This window comes from Urocampus carinirostris, chromosome 17 (genome assembly GCF_059441175.1).
Source record: "Urocampus carinirostris isolate Australia breed hairy pipefish chromosome 17, RoL_Ucar_1.0, whole genome shotgun sequence".
NCBI classification, from domain to species: domain Eukaryota; kingdom Metazoa; phylum Chordata; class Actinopteri; order Syngnathiformes; family Syngnathidae; genus Urocampus; species Urocampus carinirostris.
Genome location: NC_142365.1, coordinates 605,042 through 628,486, shown reverse-complemented (window position 1 = coordinate 628,486; position 23,445 = coordinate 605,042). Strand labels below are relative to the sequence as shown.

At 45.6% G+C, this 23,445-nt stretch overlaps 1 protein-coding gene across 1 annotated transcript; it reads right to left on the bottom strand.

The window, feature by feature from the left end:
- Positions 1–1,882: 1,882 nt before the first annotated feature.
- Positions 1,883–20,731, bottom strand: LOC148348851 (insulin receptor substrate 1-B). The gene is made up of 3 exons (XM_088320390.1): positions 20,062–20,731; positions 12,144–15,062; positions 1,883–6,371 (listed from the first exon to the last, which is right to left on the bottom strand). Exons 1-3 carry the CDS (start codon positions 20,405–20,407, stop codon positions 6,364–6,366), a joined length of 3,273 nt encoding a protein of 1,090 aa, XP_088176516.1. The 5' UTR covers positions 20,408–20,731; the 3' UTR covers positions 1,883–6,363.
- Between the last annotated feature and the right edge of the window lie 2,714 nt (positions 20,732–23,445).

The following is a 23,445-nucleotide window of genomic DNA, read 5'->3' as shown; positions in this document are numbered from 1 at the left end:
GTCAAGGAATAGATTTTTAATTTCTGCAAACACACACACAAAAAAATGATGATTTATTTTACCATTTGTTCCTCTCATAATATATGTATTTTTAATTGTTAGTGTCACGGTTGCCATGGCGCCCTAATCGGCCCCGCCCCTGTGGCGCCAGCTTCAGCTCATTGACAGATTGGCTTTCCGTCTATTTTAAGCTCAGTGAACTCATTTTTCCTTGGGTAGTCCATCAACGAACCTCAACCCAGCAAGACGTGGGTTCTGACTCTGTCCTGTTTTCCTGTTGGTATTGTTCCCATTTATTTTTGTCCTGTTTAATATCTGTTTCCAGTTTCGTTCCCGTCTAGTTTGTCCTGTTTATTATTGTCTCCGGTTTTCGTTCCCGTCTAATTTGTCCTGTCTATTTCCGATATCCTGTTTCATTATCTATCCTGTCTGTCCTGTCCATTCTGGTATCGACCCCATCTGTCCGATATCAACTCGGGCGATTGGAATCGATCTCGTCGGCCTCTGGCTTCCTATCATTCCACCCCAGACCGCTGCCTAACGTGCACGACTCCCCATTTCCCGTAAAATAAGGCTTGTGTGAGAATTGTCACGCGTTTGGGTCCTGATCCTGTTCTGGTTCCTGACAGTTAGATTTATATGAACATATTTTTAGGTACAATAAAAAAAAGAAGATTTTACCCATTCACACACACACTCACACACCAATAGCGGCCATGCAGCCATGCAAGGCGCCTACCTACTTATTGGGGGCATTAAGGATTCAGTGTCTTGCCCAAGGACACTTCGACATATAACACGGAGGAGCCTTTAATGTCAAGGTAGGTCTATTTTGACTCTTGGACACTTGAATAGTAAAATGATTATTTTGCCAGGGTGGATCTATTTTGACTATTAAATGCTTGCAAAGAAGAATGCCTTTAAAGTCAGGGTAGTTCTATTTTGACTCTTGGACACTTGAAAAGTAAAATTCTTATTTTGCCAGGGTAGTTTTATTTTGACTATTAAACACTTGCAAATAAGAATGCCTTTAATGTCAGGGAAGTTCTATTTTGACTATTAAACGCTTGCAAAAAAGAAGACAGTTAATGTCAGGGTACTTATAAATAAGTCCCTTAGAACAGAGGGTCATGTCAAGAAAAAAAATAATTTTGGGGACAGTTGATTTTATAAAAAGTCTGCATACCCCTAATTTTGAAATAATTTTGTCCACATTGTAGGTGAAAAATTGGGTATGTTGACTTAGCTAACTTTAGCGATATAATATTTATATAATCTGTATAATATCTCTTTTCGAACAAAGCGTCACGTCAACAGACGACAAATTGTAAACTTGAAAAAATTGAGATTTTTGACCACATCTGGTTAATTTTTCTTTCATTTCCGGTCACCCCCTCATTCCAATTCGCTTGATTCTAAATGCGGGAAAAGCTACCCAAAAAGAAAAGAGAAAAATCCATTGAGAAAACCTTCTTCCTTCGTACCCTGTATACACACAACCAGAAACATGCCGGTTTCGGTCAGCCTTAATACTCGGACCTTCGATTTGAGCTGCAACTGGATGAAATGGGACCTGGCTGGCTGTAGGTATGCTGTTCAACCACTTGCATACTCATATCACAAAAATAAAACCTTTAAGAAAAATTTCATCGAAAAACCCCAAACAGATTTTGGCCCCGTAGCACTTCAAATGAAACCAGAGGCCTGAAAAATATAGCCCGACCCAACCCGCGCCCGACCAGTCGACTCGATTGGAGGGACCGAGCCCGAAACCCCCTCGAATTTTCACATTTTATTAGTGAGAACTCGGAGGTGTGATTTTAGCCTGCCGGTCGGGCTCAGGTTTAAGATCTTACCTCTAAATGAAACATTTCAAATCCGGTTAGCTTACAAACACTTTTAATAATCAAACCTTTTGGCGATTTGGCAAACCCCAAAACGGTGTAACCGTCAGAGAGACTACAAATGGTGGCTCGGAAGCAGACCACGTCCGGTCTTTGGGTTCAGGTCACAAAAGTCACATATTATGAGCGGCAGGGGGCGGCAGGGAATCGAACCCGCACCCGGATTTATAAAAATAACACACGCACAAGCGTGTCGGTAGTGTTGTAGCCCAGAAATGACACGTAGCTGCTCTGGAGAGTTCGAACCATGTCTACTCGCGTTGGCGTCCGGATTTCAAAATCCAGTCCTCACGTACACGTTTTTTTTTTTTTTTTTTTGGACCGTACTTTATATACAAGGACAACGCTTGACGGCTGTCGAGTGAAAATAATGCAGGAAGTTGTGAAAATCAAATCGAAAGAATAAAAGCTGATCTCGTCTGTTTTTTTTTTTGCGTTGCTTTTTATGGGGACGGAACCTCGACGGAACCAATAAGAGGCTTTCATTTTCTTTAAAGGGACAGTGTGTATTATTTGACCGCGAGAGGTTGCCGTAGGGTGTAGTGATACCAAAAAACGAGTGCGAAAAAGGCACAAGGAAGAATACAAACTACAGTGCTTCAAAGTGACGGAAATGCCTCATTTTAATTCTCTAAGCCTTTTGTAAGTTTGTGGGTGCCAAAAAACAAGATGGCGGACAATTATGTCATTTCCCTTTAGGTCAGAATCGTCAAACTGGGGGAATAAAACCTGACTTGCCGTAAATTTCTGAGTATATCAAAAAAGAAAGCAAATCTCTAGCTTATTTCTATCAAAAGTTATGATCTTTTTTAATAATAAATACAAGCCAATTGCTCCTTCCACTGCTATAGGTGTAAATAAGCTGATTTCTAGTATTTTCTCAGCTTCAGTAGGCCCAGCCTCTTAGTTTGATGTTATTGCCCGTCTAAAACTTTTATTTCATTTTATTTATTTATTTCAATGCAGTATGGCAATTCAGGGCAGCACGGCGGCACAGTGGTTAGCGCGTGTGCAGCAGAGTTCTGAGGTCATGAGATCGAACCTCCTGTGTGGAGTTTGCATGTTCTCCCCGCGCTTGCGTGGGTTTCTTCCGGGCACTCCGGTTTCCTCCCGCCTTCCAAAAACATTCATGTCAGGTGAATTGGCCGGTCCAAATTGTCCTTAGGTGAGAATGAGCGAGCGAATTGTCTGTCCCTGTGTGCCCTGAGACCAGTTCAGGGTGTCCCCTGCCCATTCCCTGAAAATAGGTGGGATGGGCTCCAGCACTCCCGTGACCCTACTGAGGATAAGCGGTGCAGATAATAGATGGATGAATGGATGACAATTCAGGCAATCATATTTTGAATCATAGCTCCCTCTTGAGTTTGTTTATGTTTGTGGGTGAGTTGGTTCAGGTGTAAGGCTGCACTGATTCCCCTGCTATGTAAAATAAATGCTTGATGATGTGGTATTTAACGTATTTTTTTCCTTATTTTTAAATCGATATTGTTATTTTTTCTAACGAATGAGGTTTTTTTAATCACACTGTCCCTTTAACGATCAGGCACCCCCCCAAAAAATCTTCCCATTTGCGCTAAACAGTAAGGCAATTTTCAAAGCGAAAGCAAAATTTGATGTGTATAGTGTGTCATTTACAAGCCATTTTAAGATCTCCTGTGTAAAACAGCTACAATCGAAAAAGAGGCACTTTATAAAAGAGTATAGAGATATCTAGGCTAAATAGTATTCATCAAAATACTGTATAGGGTATATCTTCGAAAAGACGTGTGACTTAATGCTATATTCGTGTCGACGCAAATGAGAAAGAGAGAAAAAAAAGAAACAAGCTGCGATGCTTTAAATGCTGTTTGCTTGTATACCGTAGTATGAGGCATAGTACAATATCCACATATATGACATTTTTTTTTTTTTTAGAAAAAAGCATCAAATGTACACACTTCCTGCGGGAATCGCGCTACAAGCCGGCTCGAAACGTTACAAAATAAACACCGTTTTACTGTTTTGTCGATATTTTTGGGGAGGTAAAGGCAAGTTCATGTCACGACCATCGTGCTTCAGAAAAACGGTACGCAAATTCGATAACTGCTATGGTTTGTAAGCGGACGCGTGCGGCATACAAAAAAAATCCTTGGCAATGGGCCCTGAATGCATCTTGAAGGGAGGGGACACTTCATCGAATTACATGGAAGTGTCAAGTGGAATCGTAGAAAAAAATATTTTGAAAATATACAGTGCCTAGCAAAAGTATTTGAACGGTCAAGGCGCCTACTTCACAATTCTTGAATTTTTGAGGCTGAATGCAAGGCTGTTTGGTTTAACAGTAACACTGCATATCACCCTGAAACCCTATTTTCACTGTCAAACATGGTGATGGTAGTATCAGTTCCTCCAAAGGATATGACTTTTTTGAATAGATTTGATTCTTTTGTACAATTGTGTCACACTTTTTGTTTATTTTTAGAAAACAGTTTGAGTTTTTTGTGTGCAGCCTGAAATATGGCAATATGTCAGAAAGTTCTTGAGGGGGCAATGCTTTTGCAAGGCACTGTACCAAAAAAAAAAAGGCGAAGTAAACCTCAATTTATTTTTCATAATAATGTTTGATGTTGCCCCTACAGCACCGTGATCAGGAAAACCAATCGAGCAGGAAAAATGCTTTTTCATACGAGTTACTGGGGCGGCCATTTTGCCACTTGTGTCTCCCGATAAGGACATCACAGTTGCCCGGGTCACGGCCAATCAAAAGTAAGCAGTTGCGATGTCATTTCAGGCGAGCAGCAAAATGGCTGCCCTCGGAGATTGACGTAAATGGGTGTGTTTTGCATCGTTATTTCATATTCAACGAAATACATTTCAAAAAGTGGGGATGCATGAAACACATTTTTAAAAGAGACACTCCAAAAACTAATTTTTTGTTCTATCGACGGATCATTTTGTCCAATGTAAGTATTTTTTCCTATTTCAGTATATTTTTAAATAGTTTTTCTAATAACCTGATGCCTAAAATTAACAAAATAATCTGATATGGCAAAGGCTGATAAGTACACTAACTAAATTTTTACTTAAAAGAACGAAAATTCAAATCAAAATGAAAACTATTATCTGTCCACAATCATGATAACTTTATTTTACCGTCATTTTTGGATTAAAAAAACAAAAATCTGCCATAAATTTAAAAGTGTGCGTTATAATAACAATAATAATAAAATGAGAATGAAATAATGTTAATAATGATAATATCTTATTATTATTATTGTAATGTTTGGACTAGAAATACATGTGTGGCACAGTTCTGAGGACATGAGGTCGAACCTCCTGTGTGGAGTTTGCATGTTCTCCCCTGTGCTTGCGTGGGTTTCCTCCCACATTCCGAAAAAATGCATTTCAGGTAAATTGGCCGATCCAAATTGTCCCTAGGTGTGAATGGACGAGTGAATTGTCTGTCCCTGTGTGCCCTGAGACCAGTCGAGGGTGTCCCCTGCCCACTGCCCAAATATAGCTGGGATGGGCTCCTGCATCCCCGCGACCCTACTGAGGATAAGCGGTACAGACAATGGATGGATGGATGGATATTCATATTCTAAACGATTAACAATCCATAATGTAACTGTTAGGTAATTAAATGCGTAGTATGCAATAACGGCTGTACTGAGATACTTTAAGGGCGTTATCGCAGTTCGCAGTAGGGCCACTATCTCAGATGATTTTTTTTTAATTGTTCGCTTACTCAAAAAACTCACTATGTAGTATTAATACTAAGTCATTGGTAATTTCCCAAAATTGGGATTTTTTTAGCCTTTTTTTCAAAAACAATCGTTGTCAGTAAGGCCATTTTAGCACGAGGTTAACAATGGACGTTTACCTTTACTTCTGCTGCTTTTTTTCAATTTGTTAAAAAAATTAGTTTTCGAAGAATCCCTTATTCACACGGTGGTACCTTAAAAAGTAATAAACGAAAAGATCGTTTTTGTTTATACGGCTGAAGAAATATCCCGAAGACGCATTATGGCTTTGATGGCAACCACGGCAGAGCGTATCGATCGGTCAATACCGTTTTCCCGAAGACGGGACAACGACAAAAAAGCCTTCGGGGGACTCCGAGCTCCGATTGGATTCGGTCAACGGGAGCGATGCGGTTACCGACCGCGGAAAGGTCGTCGGCAATTCCCGACATTTGCTCGGCCACCCGTCACAATCACGTCAATTTCGAGGGCCATCCGAACAAACCCGGGAGGTTTTTGTCACCCGCTTTATGGCTTTGCCCGATTGTCGAAGCGCTTTCGTCGCCTCGGACGGACGTAAAGCCGACGGGCGCGGAATCCTGGAAATGGCGTGGGAGGTTCGAAGCGCGGACGTACGAAGCCACGGTTACCCCGTCCTGACACCGCCCGGCAGTTCGGCACATCGGGGGACGATTCCGTTCCGTCTTCGCCGATTTTGTCGTAGACTCCGGCGGAGATCAACAATCTGCAGGGAAACAAGATGGAGTGTTTATGGTGATGGCAGTTTGTTGAATTGAACCGTCTTTACTGTCATCGTGAACCAGAACAGGATCAGGACCCAAACGCGTGTCGTTCTCACACAAGCCTTTTATTTTACGGGAAATGGGGAGTCATGCACGTTAGGCAGCGGTCTGGCGTGGAAAGACAGGAAGCCAGAGGCCGACGAGATCGATTCCAATTTCCCGAGTTGATATCGGACGGATGGGGTCAATACCGGACAGGACGGGACAGACAGGATGGATAATGAATCAGGATATCGAAACTAAACAGGACAAACTAGACGGGAGCGAAAACTGGAGAAAATAATAAACAGGACAAAAATAGACAGAAACAAAACTGGAAACCCAAATTAAACAGGACAAAATAAACGGGAACAATACCGGACAGGAAACACTGTACCACCGTTGCCTAGTATACACAGAGATCCATCATAGACGGACTGACAAAAGGGGACAGACAGGACTGGGTTCAAATACTGACAGGGAGCCAATCAGAACCCGCGGCAGTTGGCGCCAAATGAGCGGGCAAAGCTGAGTCACATCAGTTATCATGACATTTATTTTTTTGTTTGGTTTTAACTTATTGTTTCTCTGTTATTACTGTTAATCACTTTGGTACACTGAAATAATTGTTTTAAAGGGCTGTATAAATAAAGTAGAATAACAAGTACTTTGTGTTTTTCTTATACAATACATTGTCACTAAATTGCCCTTGGGATCGGGCCCTTCAGCTACCAGTTTTACATAATAGGCAGGTGCTTCTCATATAAATAAGGAAACAAGTCCATCATCATTTGAATGCTAAGATTCGAAAAATGAAAATGTCATATACAGCGTTCCTATGGGGTAAAAGACAAAAATCGGAAAAATACTTTGTTAAAGCGAGAGGTTGGTAGGAGCTTTTTCTTTTCTCTCAGCGTCTATCGTCCGGCAGCGCCACTTGATAGTATATTCATGGAAAAACAGCCACACACTCTCGGCAAATAAGGCAGACGCAGATGTTTCGGATTTCAGGGGAAAGAATACTCCAATTTCCACTCGTTCTGGAAGTCGCTGCCCTCACAGTCAACTTTCCTTTTTTTAAATTTACATCGTGTATCGTCCGTCTGTGCCTCTTGATAGTGTATTCATTGAAAACAGCCACAGTCTCTTGGCAAATAAGGCAGACGCAGATGTTTCGGATTTCAGGAGAAAGAATACTCCAATTTCCACTTGTTCTGGAAGTCACGGCCCTCACAGACAACTTTACTTTTTTTAAATTTACAGTGTGTATCGTCTGGCTGTGCCTCTTGATAGTATATTCATTGAAAACAGCCTCGGTCTCTTGGCAAATAAGGCAGACGCACATGTTTCGGATTTCAGGGGAAAGAATACTCCAATTTCCACTCGTTCTGGAAGTCGCGGCCCTCACAGTCAATTTTCCTTTTTTTAAATTTACAGCGTGTATCGTCCGGCTGTGCCTCTTGATATTATATTCATTGAAAACAGCCACAGTCTCTCGGCAAATAAGGCAGACGCAGATGTTTCGGATTTCAGGGGAAAGAATACTCCAATTACCACTTGTCCTGGAAGTCACGGCCCTCACAGTCAACTTTCCTTTTTTAAAATTTACAGCGTGTATCGTCCGTCTGTGCCTCTTGATGGTATATTTATTGAAAACAGCCACGGTCTCTTGGCAAATAAGGCAGACGCACATGTTTCGGATTTCAGGGGAAATAATACTCCAATTTCCACTTGTTCTGGAAGTCGCGGCCCTCACAGTCAACTTTCGTTTTTTGAATTTACAGTCGCCATGTTGGAAATGGGGTGGGCTCAAATTTTCACAGAAAGCCAAGGGATTGGTGGCCAAAGGGCTAGGCCCTACTTTTTTGTACAAATACACATTTTATGACAGAGACTGCAGGCCAGTAGAAACTTCACAATGGACCCTAACTGGCCCCCCAGCCAGATATGGACATAGGTGCTACGAAAACTACACGTAGAGCTGGATATGGTTCGGAAACAAGAATTGTGCAAAGACCCCGAGGAAAACGGTAATAAACGGCTCGCATCGACGTGTCCCGGAGTGATGGACTGACACCAAAGGACCCCAGATTATTTCTTCAAGATGAGCCTCATAAAGAAACTCCTTTAGACCTCAAGGGCCACCTTTGGATAAGAGTACCCGTACATCAACTTGACTCGGGATGACCACTTCCTTTTTTTCTCGATGGCAAGGAATTTAAAAGCTCTTTTTTACCGTTGCTACAATGCCCAATGAAGTGGTTTTTATTTTAATTTCTCAGTCCACTAGGATGAGCAAAACACGTCCCAAAAACCTCAAATTGAAATCCTATTGTTTGAGCCAAGATACACGTTCTTTCATTAGAAAATCTCAATGCGCAAAGTCGGTCAAAAATGTTTTGAAATGAATTCCTTGCAGCAGTTTTTAAAATCTTTATGATTGTCATGATTACCGATGTGACTCTGCTGTTCCCGTTCATTATGCGCCAACTTCCGCAGGCTCCGATTGGCTCCCTGTCAGTATTTGAAACCCAGCCCCGTCTTTTGTCAGTCTGTCTGCGAACCGAACCTCTGTTTTTCAAGGCAAGCCGTTTTCGACCCCTGACTCCCGCCTGTCCTGTTTTTGCTCCCGTTTGTCTCCGGATACGACTTGTTTTGATCCCGACCACGTCTGCTCTCCTGTCCCGACTTATGACCCGTTTTTGATCCCGACCATGTCTGCTCTCCCATCCCAGCTGATGACCCGTTTCTGACCCCGACCACATTTTTGCTCTCCTGTCCCGGCTATCGTCCTGTTTTTCCGTCCATGACACCGCCATCGCTCGCTACGCAAGATACACTTCCGAGTTCGGATCACAATCCTAGTACGAGAGCGACTCGCTTCTTGTGCCTAACGAACACCGGATTGTGGGCGCACCCCTTCCTCGTTCCTTCAATAAAACTTGTGGTAAACCTCGAGCAAGTGGGTCCTGTTTCCGTTCTGGTCCTGACGATGTTGCCTAAATTGACAGTATAAGATTTTTTTGTATTTTTTTGTAATTTGTGATTTTGCTAAACTTTTAACCATTTTTTAAAGTTTTACGACATTTTAATGTTTTCTGGGAGAAAAAAAACAAAAATACAATAAGTCTTGGAATAAGCCAAACTATACCTTTCTGGATGTCAGGACCAGAACAGAAACAGGACCCACTTGTGTGACGTTTACCCCAAGTTTTATTGAAGGGAAGAGGATGGGCTGAACCTGTAGCGAGCGATGGCGGCGTCAGAGACGGAAAAACGGGTCGATAGCCGAGACAGGAGAGCAAAAACGTGGTCGGGATCGGAAACGAGTCGTAAGCCAGAACAAGAGAGTAGAATATTTGATCTTGGAGAACGGTGGAACGTTTTCATAACCTTTTTGTTGGAAAACCCGATTTGGTGTCACCCTAACTCTGACGAAACCAAATCCTATAGATTGCAAGACCCTTACTTGAGTTGACAACCCCTTTGAATTCAATTCCCACATTTCATTTTGGTCGCATTCTCAACGGTGCATCCGGATAAATCGAATGTCAACTAAAATCCTGACCACAACGCGGCTTTTGTTCAAAAAACTGTCAGGACCAGAACGGAGACAGGACCCACTTGCGTTGCGTTTCTCACAAGTTTTATCGGAAGAAAGAGAAAGGGTTGCGCCTACGATCCGGTGATCGCTAGACACGGGAAGCAGGTCGCTCTGGACGCGGAAGTTGATCTTCCGTGACGAGCGATGGCAGTGTCGGGAACGGACAACGGGTCAGTAGCCGGGACAGGAGAGCAAAAACGTGGTCTTGGTCAGAAGCGAGTCGTAAGCCGGGAAAGGAGAGTAACGTGGTCGGGGATAAAAAGAGGTCGAAAGCCGGGACGGGAGAGTAGACGTGGTCGGGATCAAAAACGGGTCGAAGCCGGGGAACAGACGGGAGCAAAAAAAGGTGGGAGTCAGGGTCGAAAAAGGCTTGCCTAGAGTTAACTGATGTTCGCAGAGATTGACAAAAAGGGAAAGATAGGAGTGTGTATAATTAGGGACAGGGAGGCAGTTAGCGCCAAAGGAGCGGGAACAGGTCATTCACATCGGTAATCATGACAAAAACATCCGTTCGGATGGAGTCACGCAGGGGCCCGTAATTGCCATCTTGTGCTATTTTTAAAGGGAAAAACAAGTCGAGCTAATTCGTATTTCATATTCAGTCCGAGGGTTATTCGGTGTTCCCGAGCTGAGGAAGGGCGACATATGTCGCCTTGCGTATTTATTCATGTGAGTGGATTCAATCAACGTGACGGAGGGTCAATGGGTTGGACCCTACACCAACACGTGTCTTTCTTCTGGAATCGATCGGATTTCTAGAGCAGCTACGGAGAGAATAGATCAGACCTTTTCCTTGCCTTTTATCTTCAGTTTACACGGCGTCTAGCAAAAGTATGGCCTTTCCCCTAAGAGTTTCTTGTCATATTTCCACATTTCAGGTTTGTTTCCTAAGAATCAGACACAATTGTGATGTGGAACCAAATGATTTGATAAATGTATGACAAAAAACAAAGTATATCTATTCCCTGTTCTCTCAGCACAGCCCACTGACTCTAGAAGTTCCCTTATGACTTCTGAATGATCCAACGTCGACCTACACGATTATCAGTGAGACACGGAGCGCGCCTACCTGTGTTTCATTTAGTATCAGTTTAAAAACACTCCAACAAACAGCATTATGAAGACCAAAGAACACACCGGGCAGGTCCGGGATAAAGTTCAAAGCAGGAATGGGATACAAGAAAACATTTACACAACTCCCGGAGCAACATGTTACTTATAATATCAAAATGGAGAGAGCACAAAACCACTGTGAAACTACCAAGACCTGGCTGTCCGTCTAAACTTTCGACCCAAACAAGGAAACAACTAATCAGAGAAGCTACCAAGAGCTTATTATCACAATGAATGACCTTTATATGTCACGGTTGCCATGGCGCTCAATTGAACATACTGGCAAATAGTAGAAAATCATTTCTATGTGGCACGTGCATATTATTTTTCTCGATTTAGGTATTTTTTATTTTATTCTTTTTTTCTATTTAAAAAAAAAAAAAACCTTTTTTTAATAAATGTTTTTTAAATTTAAAAAAAAATAATAATCTAGCAATTTCAAATAAAATGTTCCAGTATAAATAATGCATATATTTTTTCTCTTTTCAAGTGTCTTTAAGCATTCACGTGAAAGGCTAATTAGTAGCAGCAGACACATCAATTGGTTGTGCTATTAGCTAATTTTTCATATCTTATTGCCAATCCATTTGATTGATTGGTATAACTCCAAGAAACCACGCAGAGAAGCTTGACAAATGCTCTTGTGTACGAGGCTGACCGTGATCCACATCCAGTTTTTGGTCTAAGCTTTGCATCGGGCTTTCACTTTGCTTTTATTTAACGGCAATTTGCTATCCCTTTGATTTCAGATTTCTGAATTTCAAATGGCGAGTACCAATACCTTTAAAAAGTCAGGTATTGGCACCAACACTTTCTCCTTTATAGTTCATAGAGTTTTCAAGATGTTATAAAGCTGCAATTGCATTGGATTTTTTCCTATGCTTTACACTGTATATCCACTACGCTAACACCACCTATGAGTTAAGTTGTCAATGGACGGTGGAGCTCCCAGAAATGGGAAAAACCTACATTTCGACTAATCCCCCAAAGTGTTAAGTAGCAAACCAGAGGTCCTTACCTTGATCATCCTGTCCGCCAATTTGGTGTGCTCTCAGTTCCTCCGACTTGTAGAAGTCAATACTGGCATAAGTATTGAGGTTGGAGCTGACGCCAGCGCCCATAGCGCCTGATCCGGCAGAGGGACGCTCAGTTCCCACTTGTGGGCTCTCCTTAACCGCCAAGTCAAGGTCAATATAGTTAAGGCCTTGTTCAGCAGAGTCTTGTGAAGGCGAGGCATCGGACGAACCAGCAGCCTGGCCGCTTTCCCACAGTGAGCAGTCCAGAGCGTGCCGGTGGCCCGCCGGCTGGCCGCTCTCCTGGAAGGTGGTGGTCGAGGTTGGGTCCCGAGGTACGGCGGGAGGGGAGTTAAAAATCTCGGACTGGTGTCCCCACCGTCCCAGGGCCTCGACTTGTACGGGAGAATATCCCGACCCCTTTCCCGGCTCCGTGCTCGAAGTTGGACCCGAGTTGGTGGCAGGTCTCGCTAAAACGCTGGGTTCCGAATTGTCCTTCGGGTACGCATCTCCTGCTATCTTTCCTTTGGATCGATACACGGAATTTCCATCGGTCGCAAGAGGAGGTGCTGAACTGTTCTCAGGTCGACCCTTTGTGGCGGTAATCGGCGGACCCTGGGAAGGACTGAAGGTCGACCTTTGGGGTATGGATGACTTCACATCCATGCTGACGTATTCGGCAGCGGTGGACAGCGGTGCAGAGAAGCTGCGGGGGAGGTTAGCGGCATTATCGGAAGTGAGGAGGGGCTGGTTTGAGGGCCGGAGGGTTCCGTGAAGAACGGGCTGCCCTCGCTCGGTTCCTCCGTGATATTTGACGTCTTTCTTAAAAGCGATACTGACATACTCGCCAACGTGAGCTGCCATTGGGGGCAAATTCTCCTTTACTCTAGGCAAGGTGTTGGCTTTAGCAATGTCCGAAGAGATACTGAGTGGGCGGCCCCTTCTTTGTTGCTTGGGGCTCTTGCAGCTGGATCCTCGTTTCTGGAGGTGACGGCCTTCTTTGCTGCTCAATCCTGCACTCTTGTACAAACTCAACCCTTTCCCCGCCGATACGGACTTGTCTTCCAGACTTTCGCTGCTGGCCGAGCTGGAGGAAAAGGAGGACGAAGACATGGAGAGCTGAAAGCCTCCAGTTGGAGCCACTCCCATTTTGTTTCTCTTGTTGTACAGCGCTCCCCCGCTCATTCCGGCACTATCGCTACCGTCTTTCTTACACTCCCCTTTATTTAAATCTTCTTCAAAGCGACTATAAAGAGTATGTTGATAAGCACGAGGCAGAGAGAAGTAGGAATTGAACATTTTTGGCTGCAGTTGGTGCTGTTCAGGGTGGGAAGGCGGCGTGCTACAGGCAGAGCGGCTACTGACGGGCGAGACGTTCATGTAATCGCCTGCGACCTGGCTCTCCATACTGCCCCTGCTGTCCCACATTCCCAGTCCGTGTATCTCCGTGGAGACGCTACTGTTAGGGGACATGACCATGTATGCCTCCGAGCCGGGCTGCCGCATGTGCTGTGGCGGAGACACGCTGCTGTTGGGCGTCATGGCCATGTACTCGTCGTCCCCAGCCGGAGACGTGACCCCGGGCAGCATGGACATGTAACCGCTGTCCGAAGGAGCTCTGGGATCCGCTTCCCTCCTCGGGTCGAATCTTTTCCTGGTTTCCCTGGCCAAGCACCCCACTGCCAGACTGCCTTCTCTGACAGCGTTCCGTGACATCACAGCGTATTCTTCCTCGTCTTCGTCTTCCTCTTTCCGATGCGGAGCGAGTCGTTCGTGGGTGGCTGCGGGCAGGGACGCTCTCTTACTCAGCAGCCTCCTTTCTGCCTCGGAATCTCGGCTGGACGAGCGTCGGAGAATGCGTCTGCCTTTGGAGCGATGGTGGGAACCTAGGAGACCCTCCCGCTGACCCATGACGATGTAGCTGGAGGGCCCTTCCCCGAGCCCGGGATGGGCAGCCATACTAGGCATAAGTAGGGAGTGTTCTCCGGGGCTGGAACCGTATTCGTCGGAGGAGCCGTAGTCGCTCGGGGAACCGGAAACGGAAACCCTCTGAGACACGCGGGGGTACGAGCACACCGTCATGCCGCCGACCGCCGCGCCCACCAGACCGCACTCGGAGCCGTGACCGGAGCTGGAGGAGAGACTCGGGGCGGGGGAAGGAGCCGGGTTAGGTGTGTAGCGCGCAAGGCTTAGGGTGATCTTTGCAGGGGTGGGTGCCCTAGTGGGTTTTGGCCTGAGTGTGGGTGTGGTTGAGCAGGATCCGTTAAGACTCGGGCTGGAGCTGGCCCAGGTGGACCTGTTACTCGCCCCGCTCTCTTCCGACCTAGCCCCGATGCTCGCCGTCCGGGCTCGCGGAAAACCGTGGCGGGACGTCGGCGAAGTGCTGGTACTGCTCCCGCCCGGGGTCTCGGTGCGAGCCCGCCTGGTGAAGCCGACTTGACTGGGAGGAAGATTGGGATGATGCCGGCGACTGGGAACGCTGATCGGGTTGGAAGCCGTCCCGCCGCCGCACGACGTCCCCACGGACTGAGATTTACTGCGTTGGCGGAACTCCTCGCTCAGTGCTTTCATGGCTTCCAGCAAGGTCTCGTGCATGTTCTGAGCCACCACGGAATCATCCACTTGCATCCAAAACTCTCCCGGCCCGGTGATGGCTGAGCGACCCACCTCGATGAAGAAAAAGTTCTCGGAGTGACCGCATCTGCGAACATTCATCAGCTGCAGTACGACAGCGGCCACGTCGGAGTTGAGCTTGACAAAGTTGACGGTCTTGTCAGTGAGGCACAGGCGGTAGATGCCTACTAAGTTCCTGGCGTGTCCGAGGCCCTTTGGCCAAACTTTGACCTGCCACACTTCTTTGAACGTTGGAATTGGAGACGGAGAGCTACACTCTCCACTACTGCCATAGTCCTCAGGAGATTTACCTGCAAATAAAAAGAAAGAAAGAGAATAAAGACAAAGAATGATGGCCCACTCGGTCTGCTGATGCTATCGAGTTTTCACTGAGTGCTCTCGGGCAGCGGTCGCCAACCGGCCGTCTGCGCCAAGGCCTCGTACCGAGCCGCGATTCCGTTTATTTTACCTAGGGATAACTTACAAATTGCATCGTATGAATCCATAACCTCAGAAATATGAGGTCATTATGGGTAAGGGAACGTTGGTCCTTAAGAGCTCCTTCCTGTCTTGGTTTTTAAATGTCTAATTTCTCTGACACACCAATCAAAGTTAGCTGTGTTTGAGCTCAGATGTCTAAGCCGGGTCCAAAATCCCTATGGACTAATATTCCATCCATCCATCCATTATCTGCACCGCTTATCCTCAGTAGGGTCGCGGGGGTGCTGGAGCCCATCCCAGCTATCTTCAGGCAGTGGGCAGGGGACACCCTGAACTGCTTGCCAACCAGTCGCAGGGCACACAGGGACAGACAACTCGCTCGCTCATTCACACCTAGGGACAATTTCGACCTGTGCACTACACAATACAGTGAAATAACACACGCTGTCCCTTTACACAACAATTCTTTCAATTATTTTACTTCTTAAACCTGAGTCAGTGTCAAAAAAACAGAACAGGATCAGGACCCAAACGCGTGAGGTCACTCACACAAGCCTTTTATTTTATGGGAAATGGGGAGTCATGCACATTAGGCAGCAGTCTGGCGTGAAATGATAGGAAGCCAGAGGCCGACGAGATCGATACCAATTGTCCGAGTTGATATCGGACAGCTGGGGTCGATACCGGACAGGACGGACAGATGGGATAGATAATGAAACAGGATATCAAAAATAAACAGGACAAACTAGACGGGAGCGAAAACTAGAGAGAATAGACGGGAACAATACCGGACAGGAAATGCCAGCAGGAATAGGACAGAGTCAAAACCCACGTTTTGCGAGGCAGGGGGTTGTTGACGGACCGACAAATAGAGTGAGAGGACTGAGCTTAAATAGAGGGGAAGCCAATCTGTCAATGAGCCGCAGCTGGTGCCACACGGGCGGGGCGATTTGGGCGCCATAGCAACCATGACAGTCAGCTTACTCTATTGAGGCAACTATGATGTGACATAAATATGAAATAGAATATTTAAAATATTTTTGCACCAAAATAAAAAGTTGATTGTTAGTTCTGTGCAATTTGCCGAGGTCCAGACATTTAAACAGACGATGCAGAATATTCCTCTAAAGGTAGTCTTGTACATCAAAAGCAAGCCATTTTGAGGGATTTTCAAAGCCAATGACTCCAGCAGCATTAAAACAAGAAACTAGGGTGTGAATCGTGTCGTTTGCAGATCCACAAACACATCCTGCATCAAGAAATACGATTTTTGTATCTTGAGTAAATCGTAAATATAGTCGTTGATCTGAAGAGTATGTGTGTAAATGTTTTTGAGACAAATCTGTTCCATGAAGGTGTCGGGTAAAAATAATGGTTATATGCGTCATGATGACCAATTTGGCGCCAACTGCCTCAGACTCCGATTGGCTCCCTGTCCCTATTTAAATCCTATCTGTCCTCTTTTGTCAGTTCGTCTGCAAACCTCAGTTAACACTAGGGAAGCCTTTTATGACCCCGACTCCTACCTGTTTTTTGCTCCCGTCTGTTCCCCGGCTTCGACCCGTTTTTTGATCCTGACCACGTAAACTCTCCCGTCCCGGCTTTCGACCTCTTTTCGTCCCCGACCACGTCTACTCTCCCTCTCTGGCTTACGACTCGCTTCCGACACCGACCACGTTGTCGCTCTCCTGTCTAGTGACCCGTTTTTCCATTCCCGACAACGCCATCGCTCGCCACGGAAGATCCACTTTCGCGTTCAGAGCGACCCGCTTCCCGTGTTCAGCAATCACTGGATGGTAGGCGCAACCCTTTCTCTCTCTTCCAATAGAACTTGTGAGAAACGCAACGCAAGTGGGTCCTGTCTCTGTTCTGGTCTTGACAATATGTACAGTAGTTTACATTTTCAGTGGTATAAATAACTAACTACCTTGGTCATATCCCTCAAGAGGGGTGACCGACAGCAAGACACACACATACAATAACAAAGAAAATAAAAGGGAAATAAAAAGCCCCCCCAAAAAAACACACCAAAATTTCGGACCATGGCCAACCCAATTGCCCAAACACCCAAACAAGTTAGGCACCTCAGAACCTAAGTCGGTCATGCTTTCGTCCCTCCAGATGAAACGGGACACCAGAAAGCGGCCGTGTCACTCGGGTCAGGGTGACACAACGCACTCTTCTGTCCGACAACTTTCACTGGTTTACCCCTGCCGCATCATACGGGTGCCCAGCCCATCCTTAAGAATGCGTCCACAATCCCACTATCCTTTGACAACACCTCTCCACTGCTTTCTATTACCAACAAGAGCTCTAGCTTCCATTATATTTAGACCTCTTTCCTCTAGTGCACAACTTTCCACTGAGTAAGAGTACCTGATTTCTTTGCATCAGCCATAAGAAATGTCGATAATTTGACGTTGTGGGGGAAAGTTAATGCAATCAAAATGGCGGTGGGACCACAAATAAATTGCATTATGGGAATGATACCTTTGTGCAATCCCGAAAATACGAAGGCACGATGATAATACGATAAAACATCATCTGCGGGTGGGGAGTAACCAAGAATTTGTCTGGATAAATTGTATCTATCGCAGAGGACGGGTGGATTGCCGCTGCCTCATCTTAATTATTGTGCTGTTTCATTTGGAATGTGTAAATTTGTATCGGTAATAATACTGAACTTTGTTGGGTTCTTATCAAACCGGAGACGTCATGATTACCGATGTGACTCACCTGTGCCGCTCTTTTGGCGCCAACCGCCGCGGGTTCTGATCGGCTCCCTGTCACTATATGACCCCGGTCCTGTCCGTCCCCTTTGTCAGTCCGTCCGCGAACCTCAGTTTACACTAGGCAAGCCTTTTTCGACCCCGACTCCCACCTGTTTTTTGCTCCCGTGTGTTCCCCGGCTTCGACCCGTTTTTTGATCCTGACCACGTCTACTCTCCCGTCCCGGCTTTCGACCTCTTTTTATCCCCGACCACGTCTACTCTACTCTCCTTTCCTGGCTTATGACTCCGTTCCGACCCCGACCAAGTTTTTGCTCTCCTGTCCCAGCGACTGACCAGTTTTCCGTTCCTGAACACCGCCATCGCTCGCCACAGAAGTCCCACTTTCGCGTTCCCGTTTTTTGCTCCCGTCTGTCACCCGGCTTTGACACGTTTTTTATCCTGACCACATCTGCTCTACCGTCCCAACTTACGACCTCCTTTTTATTCCTGACTACGTTTACTCTCCCGGGAGAGCAGACGAGGTCGGAATCAAAACGGGTCGTAGCTGGAGATACACAAGTGCAAAAACAGGGGAGTCAGGATCGAAAAAAGGCTTGCCGTGTAAAAACACAGGTTCGCAGACGGACTGACAACAGGGTATTGACAGAACCAGATTCTAATAGGGACAGGGAGCCAATCAGAACCCGTGGCAGTTGGCGCCAAACGAGCGGGCACAGTTGAATCACATCAGTAATCAAGACAATTTCATCTAATTTTTGTATGGAAAACTGTCAAAAATTGTGTATTTAAAAAAAAATGTCTATACCTGATACCTCATCCTTGCTCTCATACACATTTTTGATGATGACATGGTCTATCGAGACAGAATGTTGAAAAACATGGCAACAATCACAAGCATTAACATGCACATCAGCCGAAATGGAACACTTTGTCATGATTACTGATGTGAATCACCTGTGCCTGCTCATTTGGCGCCAACTACTGCGGGTTCTGATTGGCTCACTGTCCCTAGTTAAACCCAGTCCTGTCAATCCCCTGTTGTCAGTCCGTCTGCGAACCTCAGTGTATACTAGGCAAGCCTTTTTCGACCCTGACTCCCATCTGTCCTGTTTCTGCTCCCGGCTGTCTCCGGCTACGACCCGTTTTGATCCCGACCACATCTACGTTCCCGTCCCGGCTTACGACCTCTTTTTGTCCCCGACGACATCTACTCTCCCGTTCTGGCTTACGACGCGTTTCCGACCCCGACCACGCCTTGCTCTCCCAGTCCCGGCTATCGACCTGTTTTTCCTGTCCCTGACACCGCCACTATCGCTCGCTACGGAAGATCCACTTCCGTGTTCGGATCACAATCCGAATACGAGAGCGACCCCCTTCCTCTTTTCTTCAATAAAACTTCTGGTTAACGTCACGCAAGTGGGTCCTGTTTTCGTTCTGGTCCCGACCGTACGGACTGGGTTTAACTGGAGACAGGGAGCCAATCAGAACCCGGTTGGCACCAAATGAGCGGGCACGGCTGATTCACACGGGTAATCATGACAACACTTTTCAATCTTTGTAAACACAAGATGAAAATGCAATGGTTTTGAAGGATTTCAAGCACCCGCGCGAACCCCATCTCGCAGTGTGTAGAGCTGGGAAAGCCCGTCTTGGGTGTACCCTGAGGGGGAAAAGGAGGGGTTGTGTTTTTTTTGCTCCTAATCAGAAGGTGAAAAAGACGAACAGAACGACGCACGCTTTTAATTTTAAAAAATGTATTTGGATTTCTTTTGCAGGTTTTGCATCCACGCGGGGTGTGCGGATGCGCAAATGTAGGTTATGAGAGGCGGGCGGGCTGTGCAGAAAAACAACAACACGGGAGCGCGCGGCGATAGGCTAGCGCTATATGATGCAGCCCGTGGATGGTTGCTATATGCCCTCTGCGCCATGCAAAAAAAAAAAAAAAGAAAAGAAAAAAAGAATAAATCCATCCCGGCTGCACCTCCTTTGGAGCGTTACACGCGTGCAATATTTCACCGTTTGCACGCCAATTCCCCTAAACGTCGCAATCGATGGTTTTGGAACGAAATAGGAGTATGACGTAAAACGGCGTGCATCTCGCGGGGGGAGCCGAACAAGCATCAAGCATCGCACTCACAATTGCACTGAAGGTCCAGCATGGCTTGATACCATTCGTTCTGGACCTCCTCGCTGTCGGCGGCGATGGCGAAGCTCTCGCTGCGGGTGTAGAGCACGATCAGATGCTTGTTCTTGGAATCCGCCCGTTTGTTGATGTTGAAGCAGGTCTCCAGGTTGAGCGTTTTCTTGGGGACGGGAGACTTGCTGCGGAATTTCTTCTCGTTCTCGTAATACTCCAGGCGAGCTGGACCGCGTTCCGAGGCCGCCCTCAGGACGAAGAAGCGCCGGTGCATGGATTTGTGCTTGCGGAGGTAGCCGCTTCTCTGCACGTCTTCGAAGTCCTCGGCGCACGCTTGGTTCTCCATGGCCCCCCGAAGCCCGACCTGCTCCAGAAATCAGCTCAAAAAGAGCACGAATCCACGCGCTCCTCCCGAATTAATCCATCGCAACTACATGCCTTCTCCTCCTCCAGCAAGTCTTGGAGCATGTGCGCCCCGGTTAGGACGGAGAAGCGATTTTGCATGCTCCGCTCGCTGCAGAAGGCGTCGGCGAACGGCGTCCTCCGCACTCCGGTCTGGTTTTACGCCGGGAACTGGATCCAAATCCCAAACGCGTCGGCTGCACCTCAGCCGAGAAGCGACGTCCCCTCTTCTCCACCTGTCTGACTGAGGCTCTCCACAGTCTACAGACACAGGGGTCAAGTTTTCTATTTTGGATTGACATCCGGTGACCGTTTTTCACAATAAAAGACATAGTCGTTCGTTATTGCTGTTATTCTGGGGTCTTTTTTTTCAAATAAGTATGATAAGCACGCGGGGAAAGAACTAAGAAAAGAAAGTATCTTTGTTTTTGTTCCACATAGTCTGTCTTACTGTGAGTAAATAGGTCCCATGTAGTGTTAGAAGCTTTATTATTGCTCAATAACGAAAATTGCAATCATAAAGAAGTAAAGTCATTGGCTGGGGTCGATCGGTATATGTGGAAGCAACTTTTACAGTTTCATAAAAGATAAAAAGAAATTAAGCTCAATGCTATGAATAACTTTGAGATATTTTACTTCCGGTTAAGAATCAGAAAGTGCATTTATTTTCACCTTCTCTTCCTCTAAGGCTCAATTCTCTTGGGGGCCACTAGGACTCGGGTCTGGATAAGGTTGGGCCACATTTTTACGTAAAATAAGTTCTAGAAATGAAAAAAATAATAAGAATGATTTAAAATATGAATGAATGAATCAACGAATCATTGAATAGATCTATAAATCAATCGAGCGATCCATCAATCAGCGAGCAAAGCGAGGGTTGTGACAATATTTTGTTTGGGTAGGTCTTTTTGTGTGTCCGTCCACCCAAAAAATAGGGAAGGGGTTTCGATATGACCACTTTTTTAACAGGCAGTCAGGTAGGTTATCCCAGATGTGAAAAGTACCAAGAAAGCTTACTCGGCACGTTTCCTTGACTCTGCATGTTTCCCCCAAAAGACATTCCACTCTCCCAGACCAGAGCGACTTTGAATATCAACACCATCTTTTACTCAACTGACGTAGGTTACCCTGGCTTTTACTTTGAAAGGCCGTGCCGCCTTTTTCCGGGTGTTTCCTCGTTTCTTCTGTCTGATTTGCCAAAATTCTGTCAGACTGGCACGTTTAAGCCGGTGCCAGTCAAAATTCGGGGCGACTCAGGACACGAGAGATGCGCCGTGGAACACGATGTACGTCTGACACGGGGGCGAACCAAGGAGCTTTATTTATAGGCACCTATTTTCCACGCGACACGCAAAGGAATGGGGAATCATCGGTTTTGGGAGGAAGTTTTGAATAACACCCTTCCTGCACAATAGTGAAAACATGGACTTATATGCATGCGTCGAGAAAACGCTTAGAATTTGCAAATAGTACCAAAAAAATCCAAGTACTTATGACTTGCTAAAAAAAATGATTTAACATACATTTAAACCCATCGATGTTTAGGCCAGGGAAATTGATTTATTTTTAAGCATAACAAATTCATCATCAACAAAAGAAAAATTTGATTTGAATGTTTCGAATTGGCGTTAACCGATTTATTATTGAGTGAATGCAGTTTTACACCTGAAGCAACTCACCACGCTATACAGACTCAAGGGGGAGCTATGAAAATATTTATACTTTGCGGCTTAATGGTTGCACTTTTCTAAAACGAATATAAAGAAATAAAAAATAAAGGTTTTAGCATGGCATGGGCAATAAGATTAGAGCTAAGGTTAAAGCTAAGAGCTTCCCTACTCACAACCATTCCACTTACGATAAAAGGTAGATACGAGCATTTTTTTTTCGGGATGTCGAAAAATATGTGGACATTTAGATTTTGTACCTTTTTCTGAGTACAGGACAGTACTGTCGTTCTTCTTTTTGCTGCTACCTGTGTGTGGCGCTGTGAGAGCTCACCCAGCATCCACCCTGTAGAAGAAATCCGGCTTCTACTTTCCGGTTTGGGTGTATACACACTGCACTGTGTCTCTAGCACGCGAAGAACATTGACGTTTTTATTATTTTATATCTGGTGCATCCATTCAATACAATTGATGTCAGGTGTGAAGAAGAGGCGAGCCGTTTCTTTTAAAACAAAAGTGGAATAAGAAAGCTTGATGCGGTTGAGAAAATGGTTGGATCGTTCGCTTTTTTTTTGGGCCAGTTTCTACCACAGAGAAGGAAGTAGCCTAACTCCTGAAGCCCATCTTCCACAAGTATGTTAAACTTAACTTTATTTATCTTTATAGAGCATAGTATTTAAATAAATGTTTTTTTTTTAGTACAAAACGATACAGGTTACTTACAGAAGCCTTAAACATACTTATATAAACCTTAAACATACAAAATATAGGACTGGAGCAGCTTACAAAGAAATTCAACGTACGAACTGGCGTCTGGAACCTATCTTTGGCTCCCTGTCAATATTTGAACCCAGTCCTGTCTGTCCCCTGTTGTCAGTCCGGCTGCGAACCTCAGTGTATACTAGTCAAGCCTTTTTCCACCCCGACTCCCACCTGTCCCGTTTTTGCTCCCGTTTGTCTCCAGCTACGACCTGTTTTGATCCCAGCCACGACTGCTCTCCCGTCCTGGCTTACGACCCGTTTCTCAGCTTGATCACGTTTTTGCTCTCCTGTCCCGGCTATCGACCTGTTGCTTCCCACGCCTAGCGAACTCCGGATGGTGGGCGCAACCCTTCCTCTTTCCTTGGATAAAATTTGTTAGAAACGTAACGCAATAGGGTCCTGTTTCTGGTCCTGACAATCTTGTTTGTAAGTAGGGCAGCGTCTGTATACTGAACCCTTACCGCCCTCTAGTGGCCAGTGGGACCTTTTAATTTGCATTTATTTTAAAAATCTTAACTTTGAATAGACTATAATGACTTGCACAATTTCTGGC

Excerpts from the sequence above, each read along its gene's own strand:
- LOC148348851 (XM_088320390.1), bottom strand. The coding sequence starts at position 20,407 with ATGGAGAACCAAGCGTGCGCCGAGGACTTCGAAGACGTGCAGAGAAGC. Across the intron at positions 15,063-20,061 it reads GCTGGACCTTCAGTGCAATT|GTAAATCTCCTGAGGACTAT; the intron begins GTGAGTGCGATG and ends TTTTATTTGCAG.